Raw genomic sequence first — 26,779 nt, 5'->3', positions numbered from 1 at the left:
CAGATCAGCCAAGATCTAACTGCGGGCTGGAGCAGGTTGAAGGGGCTGAATGGCCTCATCCTGCTCCTAATGTTTTCAGATCTGCAAACACAGCAGCATTGACAAAATGTTCAGGTAGTCAATGTTGAACTGCAGCCCTTAGCTGTATTTGGATATGTTCTTAATGGGCTGAGGGGCCTCGGTCTTTCTCTCTCTCTCTCACTTTCTATTCTTACCTGACATACTCCAGCCACCGAGTGTTTTCTAATGAGGACAGCCATTTCTCATCTGTTTCTTCAAATAAATCTACAATGAGGCAGATTACATTTCACATGATTATTTGCTGTTTAATCAAAAGGCTGTAGAGAGATTGCAGATGTTTGGGAACAGGGAGTTGAAATTGCAAGTATCTAGCTCGGTTCTATCACGTGGAACTCAGTTCAATCATAGTTAGGGGAATAGATCCTGTTCTCTGCAGCAAAGACAGGGAGTCCCGAAGGCTGTGTTGCCTACTTGGTGCCAAGGTTAAGGACATCTCTTCTGGGCTGGAGAGGAACTTGGAGTGGGAGGGAAAGGATCCAGTTGTCGTGGTCCATGTAGGTACCAACGACATAGGTAGGACTGGGAAAGAGGTTCTGCTGAATGACTGTGAACAGCTCGGGGATAAATTAAAAAGCAGAACCACAAAGGTAATAATCTCTGGATTACTACCTGAGCCACTTGCAAATTGGCGTAGGGTAAATAAGATTAGAGAGGTAAATACGTGGCTCAAAGATTGGTGTGGGAGAAATGGGTTCCGATTCATGGGGCACTGGCACCTGTACTGGAGAGAAAGCTGTTCCGTTGGGATGGACTTCACTTGAACCATGCTGGGACCAGTGTCCTGGCGAATCGTATAACTAGGGTTTAGATAAGGCTTTAAACTAAATAGTGGGGGGGGGGGGGGGGGGAGGGTTCAATTGAAGGGAAGTTTAAAAAGTCGATAAATAACAACAGAGCAGGGGTGCAGGGCACTGAAGGAACATACATTAATCAGAGTGTGACAGGAAAGAACAGAGAATACAAGCACAAGAGTACAGCAGAAATTAGAACCAGAGTAGGTAAAAATGGTAAAAGGTCAAAGCTTAAGGCTCTTTATCTGAACGCACGTAGCATTTGTAACGATAGATGAGCTGACGGCACAGATAGAAACAAATGAATATGATTTGATAGCTATCACTGAGACGTGGTTACAGGATGATCAGGACTGGAAACTCAATGTTCAAGGATATTCGACGTTCCGAAGAATAGACAGAAAGGAAAAGGAGGTGGGGTAGCTTTGTTATTAAAGGAAGGGAACAGTGCAGTTGTGAGTAATGATATAGGTGTAATAGATTGTGATGTAGAATCAGTTTGGGTGGAAATAAGGAATATCAAGGGAAAGAAATCATGGGTGGGAGTGGTCTATAGGCCCCCGAGGAGCTGCCTGTCTGTAGGACAAAGTATTAATCAGGAAATAATGGAAGCGTGTAAGAAGGACACTGCAATTATCATGGGTGATTTTAATCTGCATATAGACTGGACAAATCAGACTGGCAGAGGTAGCATGGAAGACAAATTTGTAGAGTGCATCAGGGATTGTTACTTAGAACAATACATTTATTATAATAAATAATATGTTGCAAAACCTACCCGGGAACAGGCTATTTTAGATTTGGTTTTGTGTAATGAGGTAGGATTAATAAGAGATCTCGTAGTTAAGGATCCTCTAGGGGGAAGCGATCATAACATGGTAGAATTTCAAATTCAGTTTGAGGGCGAGCAACTCGGGTCTCAAACCAGTGTCCTCAACGTAAACAAGGGCAATTACAGAGGTATGAAGAAAGAGTTGTCTAAAACAGGCTGGGAAAATAGACTACAGGGAAAGTCAGTAGATGAGCAGTGGCAGACTTTTTAGCAGATATTTCATATCACTCAGCAAACATTTATTCCAGTCAGAAGGAAGGACTCGATGAGAATGATGAACCACCCGTGGATAATAAAGGAAGTTAAGGAGAGTATCAAATCAAAAACAAAGGTGTACAAATTGTCAAAAGCTAGTGGTAGGCCAGAGGATTGGGAATTTTTTTAGAAACCAACAGCAGATGACTAAAAAACTAATAAAGAGGGAGAAAATTGATTATGAGAGTAAAGTGGCAAGAAATATAAAAACAAACAGCAGGAGCTTCTACGGGTATATAAAAAGGAAGAGAGTAGCTAAAGTAAGTGTGGGACCCTTAGAGTATGAGACTGGGGAATTAATAACAGGGAACAGGGAAATGGCAGATAATTTAAACCAATATTTTGCATCGGTCTTCACAGTGGAGGACACTATAAACATCCCAACAATAACAGATGAGCAAGGTGTAAATGGGAGGGAGGAACTTGTAACAATTTCCATCACGAGGGAAAAGGTGCTGGACAAACTGATGGGACTAAAGGCAGACAAGTCGCCAGGACCTGATGGCCTGCATCCAAGGGTTTTAAAAGAAGTGGCTGCTGAGATAGTTGAGGTATTGGTCATAATATACCAAAACTCACTGGATTCCGGTAGGGGACCAGTGGATTGGAAAACCGCTAATGTGACACCCCTATTCAAGAAAGGAGGGAGACAGAAAGCAGGAAACTATAGACCAGTTAGTTTAACATATGTTATCGGGAAAATGCTAGAGTCCATTATTAAGGAAGAAATGGCAGGACATTTAGAAAAACATAATGCAATCAAACAGAGTCAACATGGTTTTATGAAAGAGAAATCATGTTTGACAAATTTGTTACATGAGTTCTTTGAGGATATAACGAGCAGAGTGGATAAAGGGGAACCAGTAGAGGTAGTGTATTTGGATTTTCAGAAGACATTTGATAAGGTACCACATAAAAGGTTATTGCACAAAATAAGAGGGTGGCACAGTGGCTAGCACCGCAGCCTCACAGCTCCAGCGACCCGGGTTCGATTCTGGGTACTGCCTGTGCGGAGTTTGCAAGTTCTCCCTGTGACCGCGTGGGTTTTCGCCGGGTGCTCCGGTTTCCTCCCACAGCCAAAGACTTGCACGCAGGGTGATAGGTAAGTTGGCCATTGTAAATTTCCCCTAGTGTAGGTAGGTGGTAGGGGAATTGAGGGGATGTGGTAGGAATATGGGATTAATGTAGGATTAGTATAAATGGGTGGTTGATGGTCGGCACAGACTCGGTGGGCCGAAGGGCCTGTTTCAGTGCTGTATCTCTAAATAAAATAAATAAAGAGCTCAGGGTACTGGGGGTAATGTGTTGGCATGGACTGAGGATTGGCTAACACACAGGAGGCAGAGATGACAATTTGCTGACGATACAAAAATAGGTCGGAAGGCATGTTGTGAAGAAGCCGCAAAGAATCTGCAAAGGGAGATAGATTGGTTAAGTGAGTGGGCAAAAACTTGGCAGATGGAGTTCAATGTGGGAAAGTATGAGGTAATCTACTTTGGTAGGAAGAATAAAAAGGCAGATTATTTAGATGGAGAAAGACTACAAAATACTGCAGTAGAGAAGGATCTGGGTGTTCTTGTACATGAAACACAAAAGGTTAACATGTAGGTGCAGCAAGTAATTAGGAAAGCAAATGGAATTTTAGCCTTTACTGCTAGGGGGTCAGAGTTTAAAAATAGGGAAGTCTTGTTACAACTGCACAGGGTGTTGGTGAGGCCACACCTGGAGTAATGTGTACAGTTTTGGTCCCAGTATTTAAAGAAGGATATACTAGCATTGGAGGCAGTTCAGAAAAGGTTCACTAGGCTGATTCCTGGGATGAAGGGGTTGTCTTATCAAGAACGACTAAACAGGTTAAGCCTTTATTTATTGGAGTTTAGAAGAATGAGAGGTGATCATACAGAAACACATAAGGTTTTAAGGGGGCCTGACAGGGTAGATGTTGAGAAGATGTTTCCACTGCTGGGGGAATCTCGAACTAGGGGACATAGTTACAGAATAAACGGGCACACATTTAAAACTGAGATGCAAAGGAATTTCCTCTCTGAGGGTAGTGAATCTCTGGAATTCTCTACCTCAGAGTTGTGGAGGCTCGGTCACTAAATGTATTTAAGGAGGAGGTAGATAGATTTTTGAAATCTCGGGGAGTCGAGGGTTATGTGGAACAGGCCCAAAAGAGGAGTTGAGGCCTGGGACAGATCAGCCATGATCTTATTGAATGGCGGGGCAGGCCTGAGGGGCTGAATGGCCTACTCCTGCTCCTATTTCTTATGTTCTTATGTACCTGGTGTAACCACTGCAATGGCTAACGACAGCCAACTCTCAATTATAATAGTAACTTTAAATTAGAAAAGATCTTTGGCACTTTACCAGAGTGGAGGTGGGGGAATGAGGATTTAAGAGATACATAAAGGAGCAAATACAAAGCTATGGTGTGAGGATTGGACAAGGTGATCAAAGGCTTGGTTAGAAAGCTTGTGGATTTTCAGAAGGCTTTTAAAGATGGGAAGTGGAGACGGGTTTAGGGAGGAGGAGTGAGGTTTAAGAAACACAGTTGGCCAATCTGGATTGGAAACAGTTATAGACACAAGGCTGGACAAGGCCATGGATGAGGACGATAGTTTTAAATATATGAGGGACTGGAAGCTAGTGTAAGGACAGGGGTAACGGATGAGCAGCACAGATTATAGGCAGCCAACTACAAGGTACGCTAGGAGCTAATAGAGGATGAGGTGCCAGCCAGGAGGACATTGGTGAGTCAACCTCTGAAGATAATGACTGCAATTCCTCCCACACCCCAGCTCCCCAACATCACCCCCCACTGACTCCTTACAAAGATATACTTCCACAGGAATCCTCGCCTGCCCTGCATTCCAATGACCATTGATAATAAGTCAGCCCTGACAGCAAGTGCTGGCTGAACGCGTTGCCATGTTGGAGCAGTTTTTAACGATGACCCAATTCAGTCTGCTCCCATCATCCATATACAGGCCCGGCAGCACGAGTCACTGGATAGCAATCGCTGGCAATGTTCTTGCAACCCTCTCCAAACCCAGGCACTGACAACACAGAAGCAGGCAACTGAGGGAACATAACTCCAATAGTCACAAAAACAAGGATCCGCACAAACATATAAACAACCTCCAATCTCCCCCACACACAAAACAATCTAAACCATTTCTGTGGAATTTGATCAGAAAAACACACAGATGAAAAACACAATGTTGGGAAACCCTGAATCGCACCTCACCATTAATGCACAGCTGCTTGAGTCTCACCAATGCTGTTTGCACATCTGATATACTTGGTAAACTCTTATCCAAGTCAGATTTAAATACTTCACTCTTCTCTGGATGACTTTGCGCTATTGCCTTAAGGATCCTAAGAGGGGAGAAGATTTAGTTATATGGCACTTAGTTCAAGACAGACAGGTTAAATTTATTTTACAAAAAAAGAAATTTTCTGTTACATTTCAGCAATGTCAGCACTGAGTTGAACAATACATAATTAACAACTGGCAACCCAGCACCTTCAGGAACTGTATCCCAGTGAGAGTCAGCACCTTCAGGAACCGTCCCCTAGTGATAGTCAGCACCTTCAGGAACCGTCCCCCAGTGAGAATCAGCACCTTCAGGAACTGTATCCCAGTGAGAGTCAGCACTTTCAGGAACTGTCCCCCAGTGAGAGTCAGCACCTTCAGGAACTGTCTCCCAGTGAGAATCAGCACCTTCAGGAACTGTATCCCAGTGAGAGTCAGCACTTTCAGAAACTGTCTCCCAGTGAGAATCAGCACCTTCAGGAACTGTCCCCCAGTGAGAATCAGCACCTTCAGGAACTGTATCCCAGTGAGAGTCAGCACTTTCAGGAACTGTCCCCCAGTGAAAGTCAGCACCTTCAGGAACTGTCCCCCAGTGAGAGTCAGCACCTTCAGGAACTGTCCCCCAGTGAGAGTCAGCACCTTCAGGAACTGTCCCCCAGTGAGAGTCAGCACCTTCAGGAACTGTCCCCCAGTGAGAGTCAGCACCTTCAGGAACCGTCCCCCAGTGAGAGTCAGCACCTTCAGGAACCGTCCCCCAGTGAGAGTCAGCACCTTCAGGAACTGTCCCCCAGTGAGAGTCAGCACCTTCAGGAACTGTCCCCCAGTGAGAGTCAGCACCTTCAGGAACTGTCCCCCAGTGAGAGTCAGCACTTGCAGGAACTGTCCCCCAGTGAGAGTCAGCATCTTCAGGAACTGTCCCCCAGTGAGAGTCAGCATCTTCAGGAACTGTCCCCCAGTGAGAGTCAGCACCTTCAGGAACTGTATCCCAGTGAGAGTCAGCACCTTCAGGAACTGTATCCCAGTGAGAGTCAGCACCTTCAGGAACTGTCCCCCAGTGAGAGTCAGCACCTTCAGGAACTGTCTTTTTTTCCCTAAAAATATACTTTATTCATAAAAATCTGTAAAAAAAAAATTACAGAACAGTTCAAAGCAGCACCAAGTTGGCATTCCAGAAAGTGCAGAGGAAATCAGTTTTCCTCAATACAGGAGTGAGTTGCCTCACAACCCTTCCATTCTATTTTACATGCCATGTACATTTTACAGCAAACCTATATTTGGTGTATACCACCCGAGGGGTTTTCCATGGATCCAGCCCCTCAATTTACTTTGGTGAGGGTACCTTACACAGTGGTCTTTCCCCACTGAGCCTTTGCAGCAGCTGCCCCTAGCTTTAGTGCAGACGACTGCCTGATGGATTGGTGGTCAAAGGTGTTTTTCTGCACAAATTTTCCCACGAAGGATCGGTGGTACGGCACGGTCCAACTGGATGGAGCGTTCCACGGCAATGTGACCGGACCCATCCTTCCCAACATTGGGGACAGATAGAACCTCAGCACATCGTGACATTTGGTGTTTGCGTACTGGGGCTCTACGCACAGCTTGTTGCAGCCGCACACAAAGGTGCTCATTAGGATGAAGGCAACGTTGGGTACGTTTTTTCCATCCTTTTCCAGAGGTTTGATCATCGTGTCACTCCGGGCTCGGTCCATTTTGGATCACCAGATAAAGCGGAAAAGGCTCAGGTGACTGTCACGGTGCAGGAATGGGGTATGGGCCAGACCTGCACCACAAACAGCAACAACATGAGCGCCTCGCACCTGATAACCAGGTTCTTACACACAATGGAGAGAGATCGCTGCCCCCACATGCTCAGTTTGTGTTGTACCCTGGCTACTCGCTCCTTCCAGGTTTTGGTGCACACCCCGGCCCTTCCGAACCATATCCCCTGCACCTTCAGGTAGTCTGACCTGACGGTGAAGGGGACAAAGGATCAGTCGGCCCAGTTCCCAAAGAACATGGCCTCGCTCTTGCCGTGGTTAACTTTGGCTCCTGAGGCCAGTTCGAACTGGTCGCAGATGCTCATCAGTCTGCGCACGGACAACAGGTCCGAACAGAAGACGGCGACGTCGTCCATGTACAGGGAGGTTTTTACCCGAGTGCCTCCACTGCCTGGGATTGTCACCCCTCTTATGCTCGCATCCTTCCTAATAGACTCCGCAAAGGGTTCAATACAGCATACAAACAAGACAGGGCAGAGAGATCAGCCCTGTCTGACTCCAGACTGGATCGAGAAATTTTCTGATTCCCACCCATTGATTGAGACTGTGCTACTGATGTTTGTGTAGAGCAGTTGGATCCAATTGCAGATTCCCTCCCCAAACCCCATTTTGGAGAGCACGTCCATTATGTATGTCATAGAGAGTGATACAGCACTGAAACTAGCACTTCAGCCCACCGAGTCTATGCCGACCAACAACCACCCATTTATACTAATCCCACATTAATCCCATATTCCCTGACATCCCCACCATTCTCCTACCAGCTACCTACACTAGGGGCAATTTACAATGGCCAATTTATCTATCAACCTGCAAGTCTTTGGCTGTGGGAGGAAAACGGAGCACCCGGCGGAAACCCACGCGGTCACAGGGAGAACTTGCAAACTCCGCACAGGCAGTACCCAGAACTAAACCCGGGTTGCTGGAGCTGTGAGGCTGCGGTGCTAACCACTGCGCTGCCCAACGATATCCTGTCAAAAGCCTTCTCCTGGTCCATGCTGATGAGGCAGGTGTCCACCGCTCCTGTCCCATACATAGGTGATCGTATCCCTGAGTAGCGTGAAAATATCAGAGATCTTCCTGCCAGGTACAGTACAGGTCTGGTCAGGGTGAATCACCAACTCCAGACTTAACCCGAACTGGCGATGACTTTGGACAGAATCTTGTCGTCGACATTAAGCAGTGAGATGGGCTGCCAATTTCTAATTTCCACCCTCTCTCCCTTCTGCTTGTAGATGAGGGTGATGATACCTTTCCTCATGGATTCTGACCTGCTGCCGGCCAGAAGCATACTCTTGTATACTTCCAGCAGGTCTGGGCCGACTCAGTCCCACAGAGCCGAATACAACTCAACTGGAAAGCCTCCGTTTTCAGGAATTTTACTCGTCTCGAAGGACCCGACGGCCTTTGTCAGCTCGTCCAGAGTTAGCGGTTTGTCCAGACTCTCCTGCGTCTCCAAGACCTTCGTGATAGATGACAGGAAGGACTGAGAGGCTCTGCTGTCTGTGGGTTTCACGTCGTATAGCCCAGCATAAAAGGATTTGCTGATCCTTCGTATGTTAGACTGCGAAGGCGTTACTGAGCCATCCTCTTGCTTCAGGCTGCTGATAACAGAGCTCTCTGTGTACACCTTTTGGAAGAGGTAACACGAGCACGTCTCATCCTGCTCAATGGAGCGGACTCTGGACCGGATGATGATGTTGGAGGCTTCCGTGGCAAAGAGCGAGGCTGCTGGCTCTTCACCTCTTGGAGGTCCTCCTTGACCTTGACCCCCATCGATTTTGCAGTAGATTTTGCATTCTTTTCTGGAGTCGGGACATTTCCCTCTGTCTCTCTCTCGCCCTCTGAACACTTTTGAGGATAAAGAACCTCTTGATGTTAGCCCTGATCGCTTCCCACCAGTGAACTGGAGACTCAAAGAGGGGTTTCATGGTTCCCCAACCTTTGTAATCCCTTTTGAGTTCCTTAATGTTCTTAGGGGTTAGCAGTGTAGCATTGAGCTTCCATATCCCCCTGCCAACCCGCTGGTCATCCTGTAGATGACAGTCGGCCAGTAGGAGGCAGGGGTCAGAGAAGAACACCGGTTTGACGTTGGTGGATCTGACCGTGACAGCACGGGACACAGACAGGAAGTCAATCCTGGAATGGGCAGACCCGTCCAATCTTGACCAGGTGTATCTACGCTGTGCTCCGCCTGCAGGTTTGCTGAAGGCGTCGTGTAGCTTGGCATAAAAACATAGAAAAATAGGAGTAGGCCATTTGGACTTTCGAGCCTGCTCCGCCATTCAATACGATCATGGCTGATCATCCAAACTCAGTAAACTGTTCCTGCTTTCTCCCCGTATCCCTTGATCCCATTAGTCCTAAGAACTATATCTAATCTTTTACTGTTTCCGTTAGGAATCTGGACGTAGCGTCCAGTTTGCTGTCGTCACTGCCGGATCGTCCAGCTGCATCGATGATGCAGTTGAAGTCACCGCCAAGAATGACAGGTCTGGATGTCGCCAGCAGCAGTGGGAGCTGCTGGAAGATGGTCAGTTGTGCGCTGCATTGAACCGGAGCAGAGCATTGTTGTACATTACATCTGCTGTGAGGAGGCGACCGCCCGCCACCTCCTTAACTTCGGAGATGGTGAAGTTGCCTCCCCGAAGCAGAATACCCAGGCTGGAGGAATGGGAATCATTTCTCCCGGACCAGATCGATGGCCCATGGGACCACCATCGTGACCATTGCCTGTAAGTGCTGAGGTGCGGAATTCCACACTCCTGCAGAAATAGGTCGGCTTTGACCTTGGCGAGGTAGTCCAAGGTCCAAACACATCGCGTAGTGGATTTAACACTATGCACGTTAATCGAAGCAATCTCTATACCCATTTTAAAGTTGGTTGTTGCTTACCACACCAGGTGTCCTCGCTAGTCCCAGTCCTTGGGTATGTTCCTGCATACCCAATGTGTACACAAGCTGTTTCACATTCATTGGGCTCAGAAACCTCTCCTGGTTCCTCATGGGGGTTTTGTTCCGCTGGGGTGACATCGGGGGCGTCTTGTAGGCAGCAAGGCTTGGGCTGTCCTCTGCTGGTGGTGTCTTTCCCCTCTGTGCCTCCTCGAAGACATCACTGCTCCTGGCTTCCTGAAGCTGGAATGCGCCAGACGCTTTGCTGCTCTTGGTCTCCCGGAGCTGGGGTGCACTGGGCATGTTGCTGGGTTCGGTGCTTTGGGATTGGGCCGCGTTGAGCCCATCACAGCTTCCAGGGCCCTGGAAACAGGGGGCTTTATCTTCCAGCTCCTTTGAGTTCTGCTGCTTCTTTTGAAGGTGCCGTCGTTCCAGCCCTTCCTCATCCAATGAGGAGGAGCTGCCGTAGTCTGTCTCAGACGGTAGCCTCCTCTTGCCACTGGTTTTGGGGGTGACCTGTTCTTTTTGGGAGATTTTTTCTTTGTGGTTTTCCTTTGTACCACTTTCCACTGACCAGTTTGTCCATCAGCTGCCTCCTCCTCCATTGATTCTGTCTGTAGAGGAGGAGTTTCCGGGAACTTGGTAGGTGTTGTGTCGCTGGTTGCAGCTGCCTCCCCTTTCTTCTCCTTCTCAGGTGGACTTTCCTCGCTGCAGAGAAGGTTGCTTGTCTCCTTCCCAGCACCAGACACATTCACCGTTCCTTTTCCCGGTCTTTCCTTGGACCTTGCCGCCTGTGCATAACTGAGGCAGCGTTTGGGGCAGGTTTTGCAGAGGTGGCCTGCTGCACCGCACAAGTTGCAACACTTACTCTGCTTTCAGTCCTTGGTCTGGCGGCCTTCCTTCTTGCAGTTCTTGCAGACGACTGAGCTGCAGTTGGCCATCATATGACCAGTTTTGCCACAGGCACGACAAACTCTGGGCTGCCCCGCATAGAACAAGAAGCCTCAACTTCCCCTGATAGCAAAGCTGGAAGGAGAATGGATGATGGCTCAGTTGGCATTGATCTTCAAGGTCACCTTGACCTGCCGCTTGCTGGTCCAAATCCCAAACTGGTCCTTGACATCCGTACTGCTGCCGGTACCCTCCACGTACCTGTCTAGGAAGGAGAGTACATCCACAACAGGAACATGGGGGTTGTAGAGGTGAATAGTCACCTCCCGGTCACGTTGTGACGGCAGCGTGAAGAGCGGCTCCACTGTGAGGATGGACAGCGGTGCCTGGTTTCCCTTCTCCTTGAACACCTTCAGGAACTTGCTGCATCCGCCACATTCTTAAACGTCACGTCGAAATATCCACTGCTGGGGAGGTCCTGCAGGCAGAAAATGTCTGCAGCTTGGAATCCACAGCAATCAATGAGGATTCTCTTTATGAAGAAGGTACGGTCAACAGGTGCACCTCCTTTCTTATCCTTCACCACCACCCGAAAAGTGTTACACACTCCCTGGCCTGAAGCTCTAGAATTGGTTACAGCCATTTTACTCAAAACCTACCTGCAACAGAATCAAGGGCCACTGATCATGGTCTCTCCCCTACCAGGAACTGTCCCCCAGTGAGAGTCAGCACCTTCAGGAACTGTCCCCCAGTGAGAGTCAGCACCTTCAGGAACTGTCCCCCAGTGAGAGTCAGCACCTTCAGGAACTGTCCCCCAGTGAGAGTCAGCACCTTCAGGAACTGTCCCCCAGTGAGAGTCAGCACCTTCAGGAACTGTCCCTCAGTGAGAGTCAGCACCTTCAGGAACTGTCCCACAGTGAGAGTCAGCACCTTCAGGAACTGTCCCACAGTGAGAGTCAGCACCTTCAGGAACTGTCCCACAGTGAGAGTCAGCACCTTCAGGAACTGTCCCACAGTGAGAGTCAGCACCTTCAGGAACTGTCCCCCAGTGAGAGTCAGCACCTTCAGGAACTGTCCCCCAGTGAGAGTCAGCACCTTCAGGAACTGTCCCCCAGTGAGAGTCAGCACCTTCAGGAACTGTCCCCCAGTGAGAGTCAGCACCTTCAGGAACTGTCCCACAGTGAGAGTCAGCACCTTCAGGAACTGTCCCACAGTGAGAGTCAGCACCTTCAGGAACTGTCCCACAGTGAGAGTCAGCACCTTCAGGAACTGTCCCTCAGTGACAGTCTCCTCACAGAGACTATTGTCTACCTGCACACTTTAAAATGCTGATTGTACCCTTTTTGTAACAAAAATCACACCAAATTTGGTGAAATCAAAGAAATATCAACACATTTCTGGGGGGGAGAAACGTGCTTAAAACTGAAGCAGTTGTTTGTGCAGCAGCTCAGCAAAACATAGATGGAAAGAAACCCTGTAATCTTCCCGACATCACACGGTGATTATTGACTAGTCTGAGGAATTGGTTCATGTTGGAAATCAATAATTTGAGCCAAATACTGAGGATAGATCGGGTTACTATCTCCCTACCTTGTGTCGTGTTTTCTCAGCTGTATTCCAGGTTTAATGTTGGCCATTCTCACGAGGGCACTGCCAGTCCAATGATGCCAACACCATATCTACAACAGAATCATATGCAAAACTTAACCTACCAACTCAATCAAATCCTTGCTCCTTTCAAAAACACAGTACTCTCAAAATTAATTACACGATGTGTAAACTGTCCTTATTTCCATATGAAAAGTTTTACTGTTTTTATGAGTAGTTTATGTTGCTTTACAAACAGAGGAACTTTTTTAAAATTTCTTTCATGGGATGTGGGCGTCACTGGCAAGCCCAGCATTGCCCATCCCTAATTGCCCTTGAGAAGGTGGTGGTGAACTGCCTTCTTGAACCGCTGCAGTCCATGTGGGGTAGGTACACCCACAGTGCTGTTAGGAAGGGAGTTCCAGGATTTTGATCCAGCGACTGTCAAGGAACGGCGATATAGTTCCAAGTCAGGATAGTGTGTGACTTGCAGGGAACTTGCAGGTGGTGATGTTCCCATGCGTCTGCTGTCCTCGTCTTTCTAGGTGGAAGAGGTCGCACGCTTGGAAGGTGCTGTTGAAGGAGGCGTAGTGAGTGCTGCGGTGCAGCTTGTAGATGGTACACACTGCTGCCACTGTGTGTCGGTGGTGAAGGGAGTGAATGTTGAAGGTGGTGGATGGGGTGCCATTCAAGCGGGCTGCTTTGTCCTGGATGGTGTTGAGCTTCCTGAGTGTTGGAGCCACACTCATCCAGGCAAGTGAAGAGTATTCCATCACACTCCTGACTTGCGCCTTGTACTTGGTGGACAGGCTTTGGGGAGACAGGAGGCGAGTTACCTGCCGCAGAAATACCAGCCTCTGACCTGCACTTGTAGCCACAGTATTTATGTGGCTGGTCCAGTTCAGTTTCTGGTCATTGATAATCCCTTAGGATGTTGATAGTAGGGATTCAGCGATGATAATGCCATTGAATGTCATGGGGAGAGGGTTAGATTCTCTCTTGTTGGAGATGGTCCTTGCCTGGCACAAATATAACTTGCCACTTATCAGCCCAAGCCTGGATGTTGTCCAGGTCTTGCTGCATATGGACACGGACTGCTTCAGTATCTGAGGAGATGCGAATGGTACTGAACATTGTACAATCATCAGTGAACATCCCCACTGAGAACCATAGAATAATTACGGCACAGGAGGCCATTCAGCCCATTGTGTCCATGCCGGCCAAAAAAAACTAGCCACTCAATCTAATCCCACCTACCAGCACCTGGTCTACAGCCTTGCAGATTACAGCTCTTCAGGTTAAAGGCATGCTCAAGTCAGGAAAAAGAACCCGACCGAACCACAGCGGACCCAGGCCCAACCCGGCCTGAGGCCCTCCGATTTTGCCCTGAGCCCAACCCGACCATCCCTTTACTTACCTTCTCACTCGGAAGCTCCAGGAAGCTACAGAGCATGTGTGATGATGTCATAGTGACGTCTCTCGCTCACTGCGCAGACTCAGTTTCGTCCTGGACTCCCAGCTCAGATAAGTTTTTTAATTTCAATACTTAACAGCAGAGTATTTACCTTGTGTGTATGGCCCTACCCGAGCCCAAATGCCGGACCCAGAAGAGGGGCCCTACCTGACATGTGTCGGTTCCGTCGGGTTCGGGTTGGGTAGCAGGCCTTTACTTCAGGTGCAGGTGCAGGTCCAGGAACCTTTAAAAAAAATTGAGGGTTTCTGCCTCCACCACCAATCCGGGCAGTGAATTCCAATCACTTACCACCCTCTGGGTGAAAAAGTTTTTTCTCATGTCCCCTCTAATCCTTCTACCAATCACCTTAAATCTGTGCCCCCTGGTAACTGACCTCCCTGCCAGGGGAAACAGGTCCTTCCTGTCTACTCTATCTAGGTCCCTCATAATTTTGTACACCTCAGTTAAGTCACCCCTCAGCCTCCTCTGTTCTAAGGACAACAACCCTAACCTATCCAATCTTTCCTCATAGCTGCAACTTTCAAGCCCTGGCAACATTCTTGCAAATCTCCTCTGTAATCTCTCCAGAGCAATTCTGTCCTTTCTGTAATGTGGTGACCAGAACTGTACACAATATTCCAGCTGTGGCCTAACCAGCGTTTTATACAGTTCCAGCATTACATCCCTGCTTTTGTATTCTATTCCTCGGCCAATAAAGGAAAACATTCCATATGCCTTCATCACCACTGTCTACCTGTCCTGCCACCTTCAGGGACCTGTGGACATGCACTCCAAGGTCTCTCACTTCTTCCCCTCTCAATATCCTTCTGTTTATTGTGTATTCCCTCGCTTTATATTGCCCTCCCCAAGTGCATTACCTCACACTTCTCTGGATTGAATTCCATTTGCCACTTTCCCACCCACTCAACCAAACCATTGATATCATTCTGGAGTCTACAGTTATCCTCTTCACTATCAACTACACAGCCAATTTTTGTGTCATCAACAAATTTCCCAATCATACCACCCACATTTAAGTCCAAATCGTAAATATATACCACAAACAGCAAAGGTCCCACACTGAGCCCTGTGGAACACCACTGGAAACTGCTTTCCATTCGCAAAAACATCTGTCAACTACTACCCTTTGTTTCCTGTTCCTGAGCCAATTCTAGATCTAACCTGTCACATTCCCCTGTATTCCATGGGCTTCCATTTTACTGGCCAGACTGCCATGCGGGACCTTATCAAATGTAAACCACATCCACTGCACTACCCTCATCAATACTCCCTGTTACTTTCTCAAAAACCTCAATTAAGTTAGTAAGACATGACCTTCCCCTAACAAATCCATGCTGACTGTCCCTGATTAATCTGTGCCTTTCTAAGTGGCAGTTTATCCTATCTCTCAGAATTGATTCTAACAATTTACCCACCACCGAGGTCAGACTGACCGGCCTAAAATTATGTGGCCTATCCCTCGCACCCTTTTTAAACAATGGTACAACGTTCGCAGACTTCCAATCGTCTGGTACCTCACCTGTATCTAGTGAGGATTTGAAGATGATCCTCAGCGCATTCACTATTTCCTCCCTGCCTTCCTTTAACAACCTGGGATGCAATCCATCTGATCCTGGCGATTTATCCACTTTCAAGGATGTCAGACCCTCTAGTACTTCCTCTTTCATTATGCTTATCGTATCTAATATTTCACACTCCCCATCTTTAACTACAATGTCTGCATCAACCCTCTCCTTTGTGAAGACAGAGACAAAAAAAAGTCATTAAGAACCTTGCTCACATCTTCTGCATCCATGCGTAAGTTCCCTTGTACATCTCTGATAGGCCCTACCCTGTCCTTGGTTATCCTCTTGCTCTTAATGTATTGATAAAACATCTTTGGGATTTCCTTTATTTTACCTGCCAATAATTTTTCATGTCCTCTCTTTGTTTTTCTACTTTCCTTTTTTACTTCATCCCTGCACTTTCTATACTCCTCTAGGCTTTCTAAAGCATTAAGATATTTGCGATTGTCATAAGCTTTCTTTTTCTGATTTAAATTATCCTTTAAGCTTCTAGATAACCAGGGGGCTCTAGATTTGGTTGTACTACCCTTTATCTTTGTGGGGACATGCCTACACTACGCCCGTAGTATCTCACTTTTGAATGTCTCCCACTGGTTTTCCTTCAAGTAGCTGTACCCAGTCCTCTTTCGCCAGGTCACCTCTCAGTTTCATAAAATTTGCCTTCCCCCAATTTAGAACCTTTGCTCCTATTTTATCTTAGTCCTTTTCCATGATTATGCTAAAACTAACTGTATTATGGTCACTATCTCCAAAATGGTCACCCACTGTTACTTCATCCACTTGCCCAGCTTCATTATCGAAGACTAAATCTAGAATTGTACCCCCTCTCGTTGGGCTTGTTTCGCGTTGACTAAAAAAGTTCTCTTGAATGCAGTTCAAGAATTTCATCCCCTCTGTGCCCTTCACACAGTTTGTATCCCAGATGATATTGGGGTAGTTGAAATCCCCAACTATTATTGCCCTATAGTTTTTGCACTCAGAAATTTGCCTACATATTTGTTCTTCTATCTCCCTCTAGTTCACTCCTAGTAGTGTGGCTGCCCTTTTGTATTTCTGAGCTCCACCCATATGGCCTCGTTTGATGATTCATTTAGCATATCATCCCTCCTCAAAGCTGTTATTGATTCCTTAACTAATAATGCTACACCCCCTCCTTTTTTATCTCCCTCTCTATCTTGCCTGAAGACTCTATATCCAAGGACATTCAGCTGCCATTCTTGCCCCATTTTAAGCTAAGTTTCCGTTATAACAATATCATGGTGCCATGTGTCAATCTGTGCCCTCAACTCATCGGCTTTATTTACTGCACTCCTTACATTTAAGTAAATACCTTTTAACACTGCCAAATTCCCCTGCTGCGCATTTTTTAACCTTTGTTTCTTCTGTCTTTCAGTCACTCGCAAATTTTCTGCCTCCTATTCCCTGCCCTGCAATTGTCCTGTCTAAGACTGCGCTCAGGTTCCCATCCCCAACAGCACTAGCAAACCTTCCTGCAAGGATATTTGTCTCAGTTCTGTTCAGGTGCAGACGGTCCGGCTTGTACAGGTCCCACCTTCCCCAGAACTGGTCCCAATGCCCCAGAAATCTGAAGCCCTCCCTCCTGCACCATCTCTCCAGCCAAGCATTCATCTGGTGTATTTTCCTATTTCTATACTCAGTAGCACGTGGCCTTGGGAGTAATCCGGAGATTACTACCTTTGAGGTCCTACTTGCCAATATCATTCCTAACTCTCAAAACTCAGCCTGCAGGACCTCATCCCTCTTCCTTCCTATATCGTTGGTACCAATGTGGACCACGACCTCCAGCTGTTCACCCTCGCCCTCCATAATGCTGTACAGCCGCTCAGTGATATCCATGACCCTCACACCAGGGAGGCAAAATACCATCCTGGAACCACATCTGCGACCACAGAAACACCTATCTGTTCCCCTAAATATAGAATCCCCTACCATATGAACATACATATGAACTAGGTCACTCGACCCTTCAAGCCTGTGCGTCATTCAATAAGTTCATGGCTGAACTGATTGCTCCACATTTCTACCCTTCCAGATGACCTTCCACCCCCTTGCTTATCAAGAATCTATCTCTCACCATTTAGATAATATGCTTCTTTTTTATTCTTCCTGCCAAAATGGACAATTTCACACTTTCCCACATTATACTCCATTTGACAGGTCTTTGCCTGCTTAATCTATCTATATCCCTTTGTAGCCTCCTTATGTCCTCTTCACAAGTTACTTTCCTACCTATCTTTGTGCCATCAGAAAATCAGTCCCTTTATCCAAGTCATTTATATAAATTGTAAAAAGTTGAGGCCCCAGCACAGATCCCTGTGGCACACCTCTCGTGACATCTTGTCAACCAGAAAATGACCCATTTACCCCTACTCTGTTTCCTGTTAGCTAGCCAATCTTCTATCCATGCCAATGTTACCCGCTACACGATATTTTATTTTCTGAAATAACCTTTGATGTGGCACCTTATCAAATGCCTTCTGGAAATCTAAGTACAATACATCCACCTTTATCCACAGCTCATGTAACTCCCTCAATAAATTGGTTAAACATGATTTCCCTTTCACAAAACCATGTTGACTCTGCCTGATTACCTTGAATTTTTCTAAATGCCCTGCTCTGTCTTTAATAATAGCTTCAAACATTTTCCCAAAGACAGATGTTAAGCTAACTGCCCTGTAGCTTTCGACTTTCTGTCTCCCTCCCTTTTTGAATAAAGGAGTTACATTGGCTATTTTCCAATCTAATAGAACCTTCCCCGAATCTCGGGCATTTTGGAAAATTAAAACCAACACATCAACTATCTCATTAGCCACTTCTTTTAACACCCGAGGATGAAGTCCATCAGGACCCGGGGACTTGTCAGCCCGCAGCTCCAACAATTTGTTCAGTACCACTTCCCTGGTGATTGTAATTTTCTTACGTTCCTCCCTCCCTTCCATTTCCTGACTTACAGCTAATACCGGGATGTTACTTGTATCCTCAATAGTGAAGACCGATGCAAAATCTCTGTTCAATTCATCTGCCATCTCCTTATTATCCATTAATTCTCCAGACTCACTTTCTGTAGGACCAACACTCACTTTGTTAACTCTTTTCTTTTTTAAATATCTATAGAAACTCTGACTATCTGTCTTTATATTTCTAGCTAGCTTTCTCTCGTATTCTAATTTTACCTTCCTTATCAATCTTTTAGTCCTTCTTTGCTGTTTTTTATATTCTGTCCAATCTTCTGACCTGCCTCCCATCTTTGTGCAATTATAGGCTTTTTCTTTAAGTTTGATACTATCTTTAACTGTTTCAGTTAACCACAGTAACCACGGATAGTGGGTCCCACCCTCGGAAATTTTCTTTCTTGTTGACATTTATCTATTTTGTGTATTCTGAAATATCCCCTTAAATGTCTGCCACTGCATCTCTATTGACCTATCCCTTAACCTGATTTGCCAGTTCACTTTAGTTATCTATGCTTTCATGCCCTCATAATTGCCCTTATTTAAGTTTAAAATACTAGTCTTGGACCCACTCTACTCTCCCTCAAACTGAATGTAAAATTCAATCATATTATGATTGCTGCTACCTAGAGGCGCCTTAACTATGAGGTCATTAATTAATCCTTTCACGTTGCACAATATCAAGTCTAGTCTAGCCTGCTCTCTGGTTGGCTCCGAACATATTGTTCCAAGAAATTATCCCGAACACATTCTCTGTACTCCTCATCTAGGCTAAATCTGCCCAACTGATTTTTCCAGTCGATATGTAGGTTAAATCCCCCATAATTATCGCTGTACCTTTCTGATAAGCTATCATTATTTCTTCCTTTATACCCCGTCCTACAGTGTGGTTAATGTTAGGTGGCCTGTACACCACTCCCACAAGTGACTTCTTGCCTTTATGATTTCTCATCTCTACCCAAACTGCTTCTACATCCTGGTCTCCTGAACTTAGGTCATCCCCCTTTATTGCACTAATACCATCATTAATTATCAGAGCTGCCCCTCCACCTTTTCCTAACTTCCTGCCCTTCCTAAGTTCCAAGTACCCTTCAATATATATATTTTTTATTCATTCATGGGATGTGGGCATCGCTGGCTAGGCCAGCATTTATTGCCCATCCCTAACTGCCCTTGAGAAGGTGGTGGTGAGCTGCCTCCTTGAACCACTGCAGTCCATATGAGGTCAGTACACCCACAGTGCTGTTAGGAAGGGAGTTCCAGGATTCTGACCCAGCGACAGTGAAGGAACGGCAATGTAGTTCCAAGTCAGGATGGTGTGTGACTTGGAGGGGAACTTGCAGGTGGTGCTGTTCCCATGCATTTGCTGCCCATGTCCTTCCAGTTGGTAGAGGTCGCAGGTTTGGAAGGTGCTGTCTAATGAGCCTAGGTGCATTGCTGCAGTGCATCTTGTAGATGGTACACACTGCTGCCACTGTGCATCGGTGGTGAAGGGAGTGAATGTTTGTGAATGGGGTGCCAATCAAGCGGGCTGCTTTGTCCTGGATGGTGTCGCGCTTCTTGAGTGTTGCTGGAGCTGCACCCATCCAGGCAAGTGGAGAGTATTCCATCAAACTGCTGACTTGTGCCTTGTAGATGGTGGACAGGCTTTGGGGAGTCAGGTGGTGAGTTATTCACCGCAGGATTCCTAGCCTCTGACCTGCTCTTGTCGCCACGGTATTTATATGGCTACCCCAGTTCAGTTTCTGGTCAATGGCAGCCCCTAGGATGTTGATAGTGGGGTATTCAGCGATGGTAATGCCATTGAATGTCAAGGGGAGATGATTAGATTCTCTCTTGTTGGAGATGGTCATTGACCGGCACTTGTGTGGCGTTAATGTTACTTGCCGCTTATCAGCCCAAGCCTGGCTATTATCCAAATCTTGCTGCATTTCTACACAGACTCCTTCAGTATCTGAGTTGTCGCAAATGGTGCTGAACATTGTGCAATCATCAGCGAACATCCCCATTTCTGACCTTATAATTGAAGGAAGGTCTTTGATGAAGCAGCTGAAGATGTTTGGGCCTAGGACACTACCCTGAGGAACTCCTGCAGTGTTGCCCTGGAGCTGAGATGATTGACCTCCAACAACCACAACCCATTCAGCACGGTGGTAGTGCCACACAACACGATGGACGGTATCCTCAATGTGAAGGCAGGACTTCGTCTCCACAAGGACTGTGCGGTGGTCACTCCTACCAATACTGTCATGGACAGACGCATCTGCGGCAGACAGATTGGTGAGGACGAGGACAAGTATGTTTTTCCCTCACCACCTGCCACATACCCAGTCTAGCAGCTATGCCCTTTAGGACTCGACCAGCTGAGTCAGTAGTGGTGCTACCAAGCCACTTTGGTGATGGACATTGAAGTCCCCCACCCAGAGTACATTGCCACCCTCAGTGCTTCCTCCAAGTTGTGTTCAACATGGAGGAGTATTGATTCATCGGCTGAGGGAGGGCGGTAGGTGGTAATCAGCAGGAGGTTTCCTTGCCCGTGTTTGACCTGATGCCATGAGACTTCATGGGGTCCGGAGTCGATGTTGAGGACTCCAAGGGCAAGTCCCTCCCGACTGTATACCAATGTGCCGCCACCTCTGCTGTGTCTGTCCTGCCAGTGGGACAGGACATACCCGGGGATGGTGATGGCAATGTCTGGGACATTGTCTGTAAGGTATGATTCCATGAGTATGACTATGTTAGGCTGTTGCTTGACTAGTCTGTGGGACAGCTCTCCCGACTTTGGTACAAGCCCCCAGATGTTAGTAAGGAGGACTTTGCAGGGTCCACAGGGCTGGGTTTGTCATTGTCGTTTCCGATGCCAGGTGGTCCGGACGGTTTCATTCTTTTTTATTGACTTCGTTGCGGTTAGATACAACTGAGGGGCTTGCTAGGTTATTTCAGAGGGCATGTAAGAGTCAACCACATTGCTGTGGGTCTGGAATCACATGTAGGCCAGACCAGGTAAGGACAGCAGATTTCCTTCCATAAAGGACATTAGTGAACCAGATGGGTTTTTACAACAATCGTCAATGGTTTCATGGCCATCATTAGACTAGCTTTAAATTCCAGATTTATTAACTGAACTGAAATTCCACTTTCTGCTGTGGTCGGATTTGAACCCATGTCCCCAGAGCAATACCCTGGGTCTCTGGTCCAGTGACAATACCACTACGCCACTGCCTCCCCAGTCTATGTTGTCCTGCAGCCATGTCTCTGCAACAGCTATCGGATCGTACTTATTTATTTCTATTTGTGCTCTTAGTTCATCTGTTTTGTTTCGAATGCTATGTGTATTCAGATACAGAGCCTTTAGTTTTGTCCTTTCATTATTTTTGTAACCTCTAGCCTTATCAGTTGATTTACTCTTAGATTTGTACTCTCTGTCCCTCCTTGTCACAGTATGTTTATCATTTCCCATATTAATACCTTTCTCTCTTGCCTTGTCTCTACTCCTTGATTTACCATATCTTCCCAAATTTGATCCCTTGCTCCCACAATTCAGTTTAAAACCCTCTCTACTTCCCTACCATGATTGCTCTCTTGTCCCTTCTTCTCCCTCCCTGCACATCTGAGCCACCCATGGTGCTCTGGTTATGACTCTCACTGCACTCTCCAGAGGAACCCTCTCTCCCATTGGTACTCAGAACTTAGAAAGTGGAATGCCCTCTGGGGTCTCCTGCACACACCTGCTTTGACCTTCTTGTCTGTCTGGCAGCCACCCAGTCCCTCTGTGCATGTGCTCTCGAGCTCCAGGGTGACTACCTCCTGAAACATGCTATCTACGTAGTTCTCTGCCTCATGGACGCACCACAGTGACTCCAGCCACCGCTCGAGATCCGAAACCCGGAGCTCAAGCTTCTGCAGCCGGTGACACTTCCTGCAGATGTGTTTGTCAAGGACACATGGTGCGTCCACGACTTCCCACATTCCACTGGGTCAAGCTGCCCTGCCATTACTTAGTTTTATAATCTAAATATTGCTAGTGTAATATGTGGAATAACTTACCAATCACTTGTCAGTCAGCTTTTTCCCCTGTACCATGGAGGCTGAAAAGGCAGAAAAGAAAAAGACCAAAGAGCACCTCCCTCCCCAGCCAGCAAAATCCCCCACAAGTCACAGCCTCACTCTGACCAAACAGCACTATTCCAACTAGTAATCACTAATAAATGACACTAATTTAAAAAAACCTATTAGTACTAACCTCCTCACCCACAAGGTAGCTATCCGAGGCTTTTTATTGAAAAAAAGAACTTTTTTTCTCTGATCTTTCCAAGCTATCCACAGGCAACAGCTGACACCCACCAACCAATCAGCCCACAGATTTCCCTTTATGTCACTGGCAGTCTATCTTTCCACCCTTCAAACCCAGTGCATGCCGACATGACCAGAAAGCCTGCCGCTGCCCCAGACTTGAGGTAAGTAAAGGGCCTCAAGCCCTGCTCTTTATTTAAACAGCTTCGCTCCAGTCCCGGTTCCTCCCAGGACCTTATGATGGAGGGAAGGCCATTGATGGAATCAAATTACTGGCTTCACACCTGTAAAATCAGTATGACCGAAACAAGTTTATTTTAGGTGTTCGATCTCCCTAGACACTCCCTCATATATTGAGTGCCTCTGTTCAAGTAGGTTTTATAGGAACAAACTCAATTATTTAGGATCTGAGCTTTTTGACTGATTTCTGCCTCGTGACAGTGCTATTTCCTCTCCGAATATCAGACTGATCTGTACACATATTAACCTGCAGTGTTAATACCAAGTGAAAGAGTTACTTCCTTTTCCTGGTACTTTATGCTGTGTTCCATACTTTCTTTTGTCGCAGTAGCTCAAATACAAAAAGCCGAGCCAAGGTACAAGGAGCTAATGATTTGCTGCTGTTCCACATATACTGACTGCCTTGGCAACTATCCAGTTCAAGGCCAGCATGCGTTACATGTGCACAGTAGAACTGGAGGTCTGGATTCAACTGAAGTGTTTAACACATTGAGGAGTCCCGCTCAATAATTTCCAAACGAAGGAATGTGTACTGTGATTACAGATCAAGACTCACTGGGATTCGGGCATCATTGAAAGAAGGAGCCAACTGTTTTAAGTCTTCATCCGCCAGAGAAGATGGAACAACAAAGTACTCTGGAAGGCTGCAAACCACAATAGAATGAAGAGAGTAAAACTTCTCACATTAAAGCACTTGTATCTTTAAACTCTGCAAATACAGTGCCAGAGCAGGCTAACCCCACCCCATGTCTCCCTGACCGCCGCTCCCTCACCCCATCTCCCTCCACCAACTCCCCCCCGCCCATCTCCCTCTGCCCACTGCTGACTCCCAGCTCCTCGTATACTGTGCTATTTGGATATCTAAATAACTTGCAGTAAAATACAATCACATGTTACACAATGCTGCATGTTTCCAGGTCACAGTCAATGTTTCTGAAGGTTTTCTTACCTAGTGGAAGTAGCATAGTTTTCATTGACAGAACAAACTCTCCACTCCGATGCCCCTGTCCGCTTTATCTCCCTGTCCCAGTCAGAATAGGTTTCAAACAGCGGTGTCTGCAGTCCATCCACTTCTGGGGCTGCTCCATTCACTTTGTCAACTAAGAGATGATGATCATGGCTTAGAGATTTTTGTATCGCATAACTCGAGACAGAAGTTTGTCACTGTAATCAAGCGTCAACACTGGATCATGTGAGCTCCCCCCCCCCCAAACTGACCAGCTCCACATTCACACTGTAGTTTTATAGCAAAATTCTCATTGGTGGGGAATTTTTTTTGGTTGCAATTTCGTTGTCTCCAGAAGGGATGGATTTCTAAAAGGATCCAGTTCCAGTGACTCTCATTAGAGTCACAGCTGATCCTCAATCATGTCCTTAACCGACAATTCCCAGGCATACAATTTAAAGGGGCCACCAACAGTGATCCGGATCAGGAACTCTGGCCCACAGGCACAAAGACTACTGTTCCAGCCACGGACAGTAAACTCAGCAGAGAGGCTGGCCTACGCAGCTCACTTACTGACTGAACTGCTGATACCAGGTGTCTCAAGGAGCTTACAGGAACTTCACTTACTTAGCAAATGAATGGAAGCATTATCATCAAACATTATCTATTCCAAAGAAGATGCGACTCACCAGGCAAATAAACTAACACTGGGAGATAAATACCATCAAAACAACACATCCATGCATAGAGGGTTAAAACATGTCAGTGGGTATTCACATGGTCTTACCTGAATTCTGGCACTTCTCCCTGGCATATGCAAACCCAAACAACAGCTGGAGATCTTTAGGCTGAGAGTAATGTGCAATCACAAGGCAGATCTGGAACAAAATGGGAGTCCACAGTTAAGGACAGGCTGCAGAAACTGCATCAACAGCTGAACTGTGCCCTCTGCTTCTCACAAGAAATGGTGGGACTGTCTGGTCAGAGCTTTACAGAATGGCCCAAATTCTTTTGGTGACTGCCCATATTGCCAGCAGTCACCAAACCTGTGAAAATGGCAGTCAATGGGCGGCGCAGTGGTTAGCACCGCAGCCTCACAGCTCCAGGGACCCGGGTTCGATTCTGGGTACTGCCTGTGCGGAGTTTGCAAGTTCTCCCTGTGTCTGCGTGGGTTTTCGCCGGGTGCTCTGGTTTCCTCCCACATCCAAAGACTTGCAGGTGATAGGTAAATTGGCTGTTGTAAATTGCCCCTAGTGTAGGGAATATGGGATTACTGTAGGGTTAGTATAAATGGGGGGTTGTTGGTCGGCACAGACTCGGTGGGCCGAAGGGCCTGTTTCAGTGCTGTATCTCTAAATAAAAAATAAAACAAATAAAAAAATACTGTCCACATAGTTCTGAGCCCAGGTTCATTGCTGTACTCCAAAGGTGCTTTGACAATGGGGAACCAATAAGCTGCCAAAGGGATGCCCTCTAAGACTTTTATCAGGGTCTAGCTTCACTGTCCTCCTGGTCCAATGACATCTCCTAACTCACACCAAGTCCCATTCGCCCATCTCCCCCATACTCGCTGACTTACATTGGCTCCCAGTCCAGCAAGACCTTGATTTTAAAATTCTCATCCTTGTTTTCAAAACCCTCCATAGCCTCACCCCTCCCTTTCTCTGTAATCTCCTCCAACCTTACAAGCTTCTGAAATCTCTGTACTCCTCCAATTCAAGCCTTTTGCACATCCCCGATTTTAATCACTGTACCACTGGTGGCCGTGTCTTCAGCTACCTGGGCCCTAAGCTCTGGAATTCCCTCCCTAAACATCTCCGCCTCTCTCTCCTTTAAGATGCTTAAAACCTACCTCTGTGAACAAGCTTTTGGTCACCTGTCCCAATATTTCCTTATGTGACAGTGTCAAATTCTGTCTGATAATGCTATGAAATGCCTTGCCTTGCTCCCCGTCTTACTACATTAAAGGTACTATGTAAGTTGCAAGTTGCTGCTGCTGTCAGGACAGTCAACATGTAGGACTTTGCGCGTTAAGAGACAATACTTCAGGTCCCAGACTGCTCCTTCACCATCATTTCTATTCTGAATGGCAGAATATTCTGATCCTCTTCCCAATAGTCAATATTTCATGTTTCCATTGCCAGTCCTTGACACTTCTGAGGGGTTTGATGCTAACACAATCTCTCCTCGTGCAAATATCCAGTCAGAATGATACAGCCATCTAGTCCATAACCACACAGCAATCTAGCTGGACAATTTTATACAGCAAAGGACTTTCTGACCGCGTGTGTTGAGAGAAAAAAAAGGCAGCACCCGGAGCTGGACAAATACACTCAGCACTCCCAGTGGCCAGAGGCTGGATTTCGAGTTTTAAATATGTGCTCCAACGTGTCAGTAGAAAATGACCTGGAGATCCAAAATAACTCATCATGCTTCGTGGGAACCAGGAATGTTTCCAAGCTGCTGCCCCTCACCACCAAATGGTGCTGCCTCTTCCAAGAAGGCATCAGCAGCCTAAGGTACCTCACCCCAATAGCTACTGGACACTGGGCAATAGCATGGGGGCATCATAGAGCCCAATGTCGTCATCGCCTGACATCCCCACACATACAATTTCCATTAGGGCTCACAAAATAGCAATGACAGGGAAAATCCCAACATGTTTTACTTCCTCCCCAGTCCCACGCCCAAGCCTTGGGCAGTGAGCCTAACTGAAGCAGCCCCTGCTCAGGGAGTCTGAGATTTTACGAAAAGTCACATTTCCAGTGTTCCAGTGATTATCAGACTCAAGAATATTCAGCAAACACTAAAGAAAAGCTAACTTTATCTACTTGGGCAACCTTCCGCACAATAGCAGTCACGT

The 26,779-nt window shown here is 46.7% G+C and overlaps 1 protein-coding gene across 3 annotated transcripts in view; it reads right to left on the bottom strand.

The window, feature by feature from the left end:
* mtmr10 (myotubularin related protein 10) overlaps window positions 1-26,779 on the bottom strand; it is a 73,913-nt gene that overhangs the window by 8,890 nt on the left and 38,244 nt on the right. For all 3 annotated transcript variants that reach the window (XM_068015660.1, XM_068015661.1, XM_068015662.1), the window contains 6 exons: window positions 24,704-24,794; window positions 23,920-24,070; window positions 23,527-23,614; window positions 12,430-12,518; window positions 5,210-5,340; window positions 216-285 (listed from right to left, as the gene is read on the bottom strand). In XM_068015660.1, the coding sequence (XP_067871761.1) occupies window positions 216-285; window positions 5,210-5,340; window positions 12,430-12,518; window positions 23,527-23,614; window positions 23,920-24,070; window positions 24,704-24,794 (620 nt within the window). The remainder of the gene's footprint in view (window positions 1-215; window positions 286-5,209; window positions 5,341-12,429; window positions 12,519-23,526; window positions 23,615-23,919; window positions 24,071-24,703; window positions 24,795-26,779) is intronic.

The sequence above is a fragment of the Heterodontus francisci genome, chromosome 35 (assembly GCF_036365525.1).
Source record: "Heterodontus francisci isolate sHetFra1 chromosome 35, sHetFra1.hap1, whole genome shotgun sequence".
NCBI lineage: Eukaryota > Metazoa > Chordata > Chondrichthyes > Heterodontiformes > Heterodontidae > Heterodontus > Heterodontus francisci.
The sequence above is the reverse complement of the archived record's forward strand: the minus strand, read 5'-3'. Positions and strand labels throughout refer to the sequence as shown.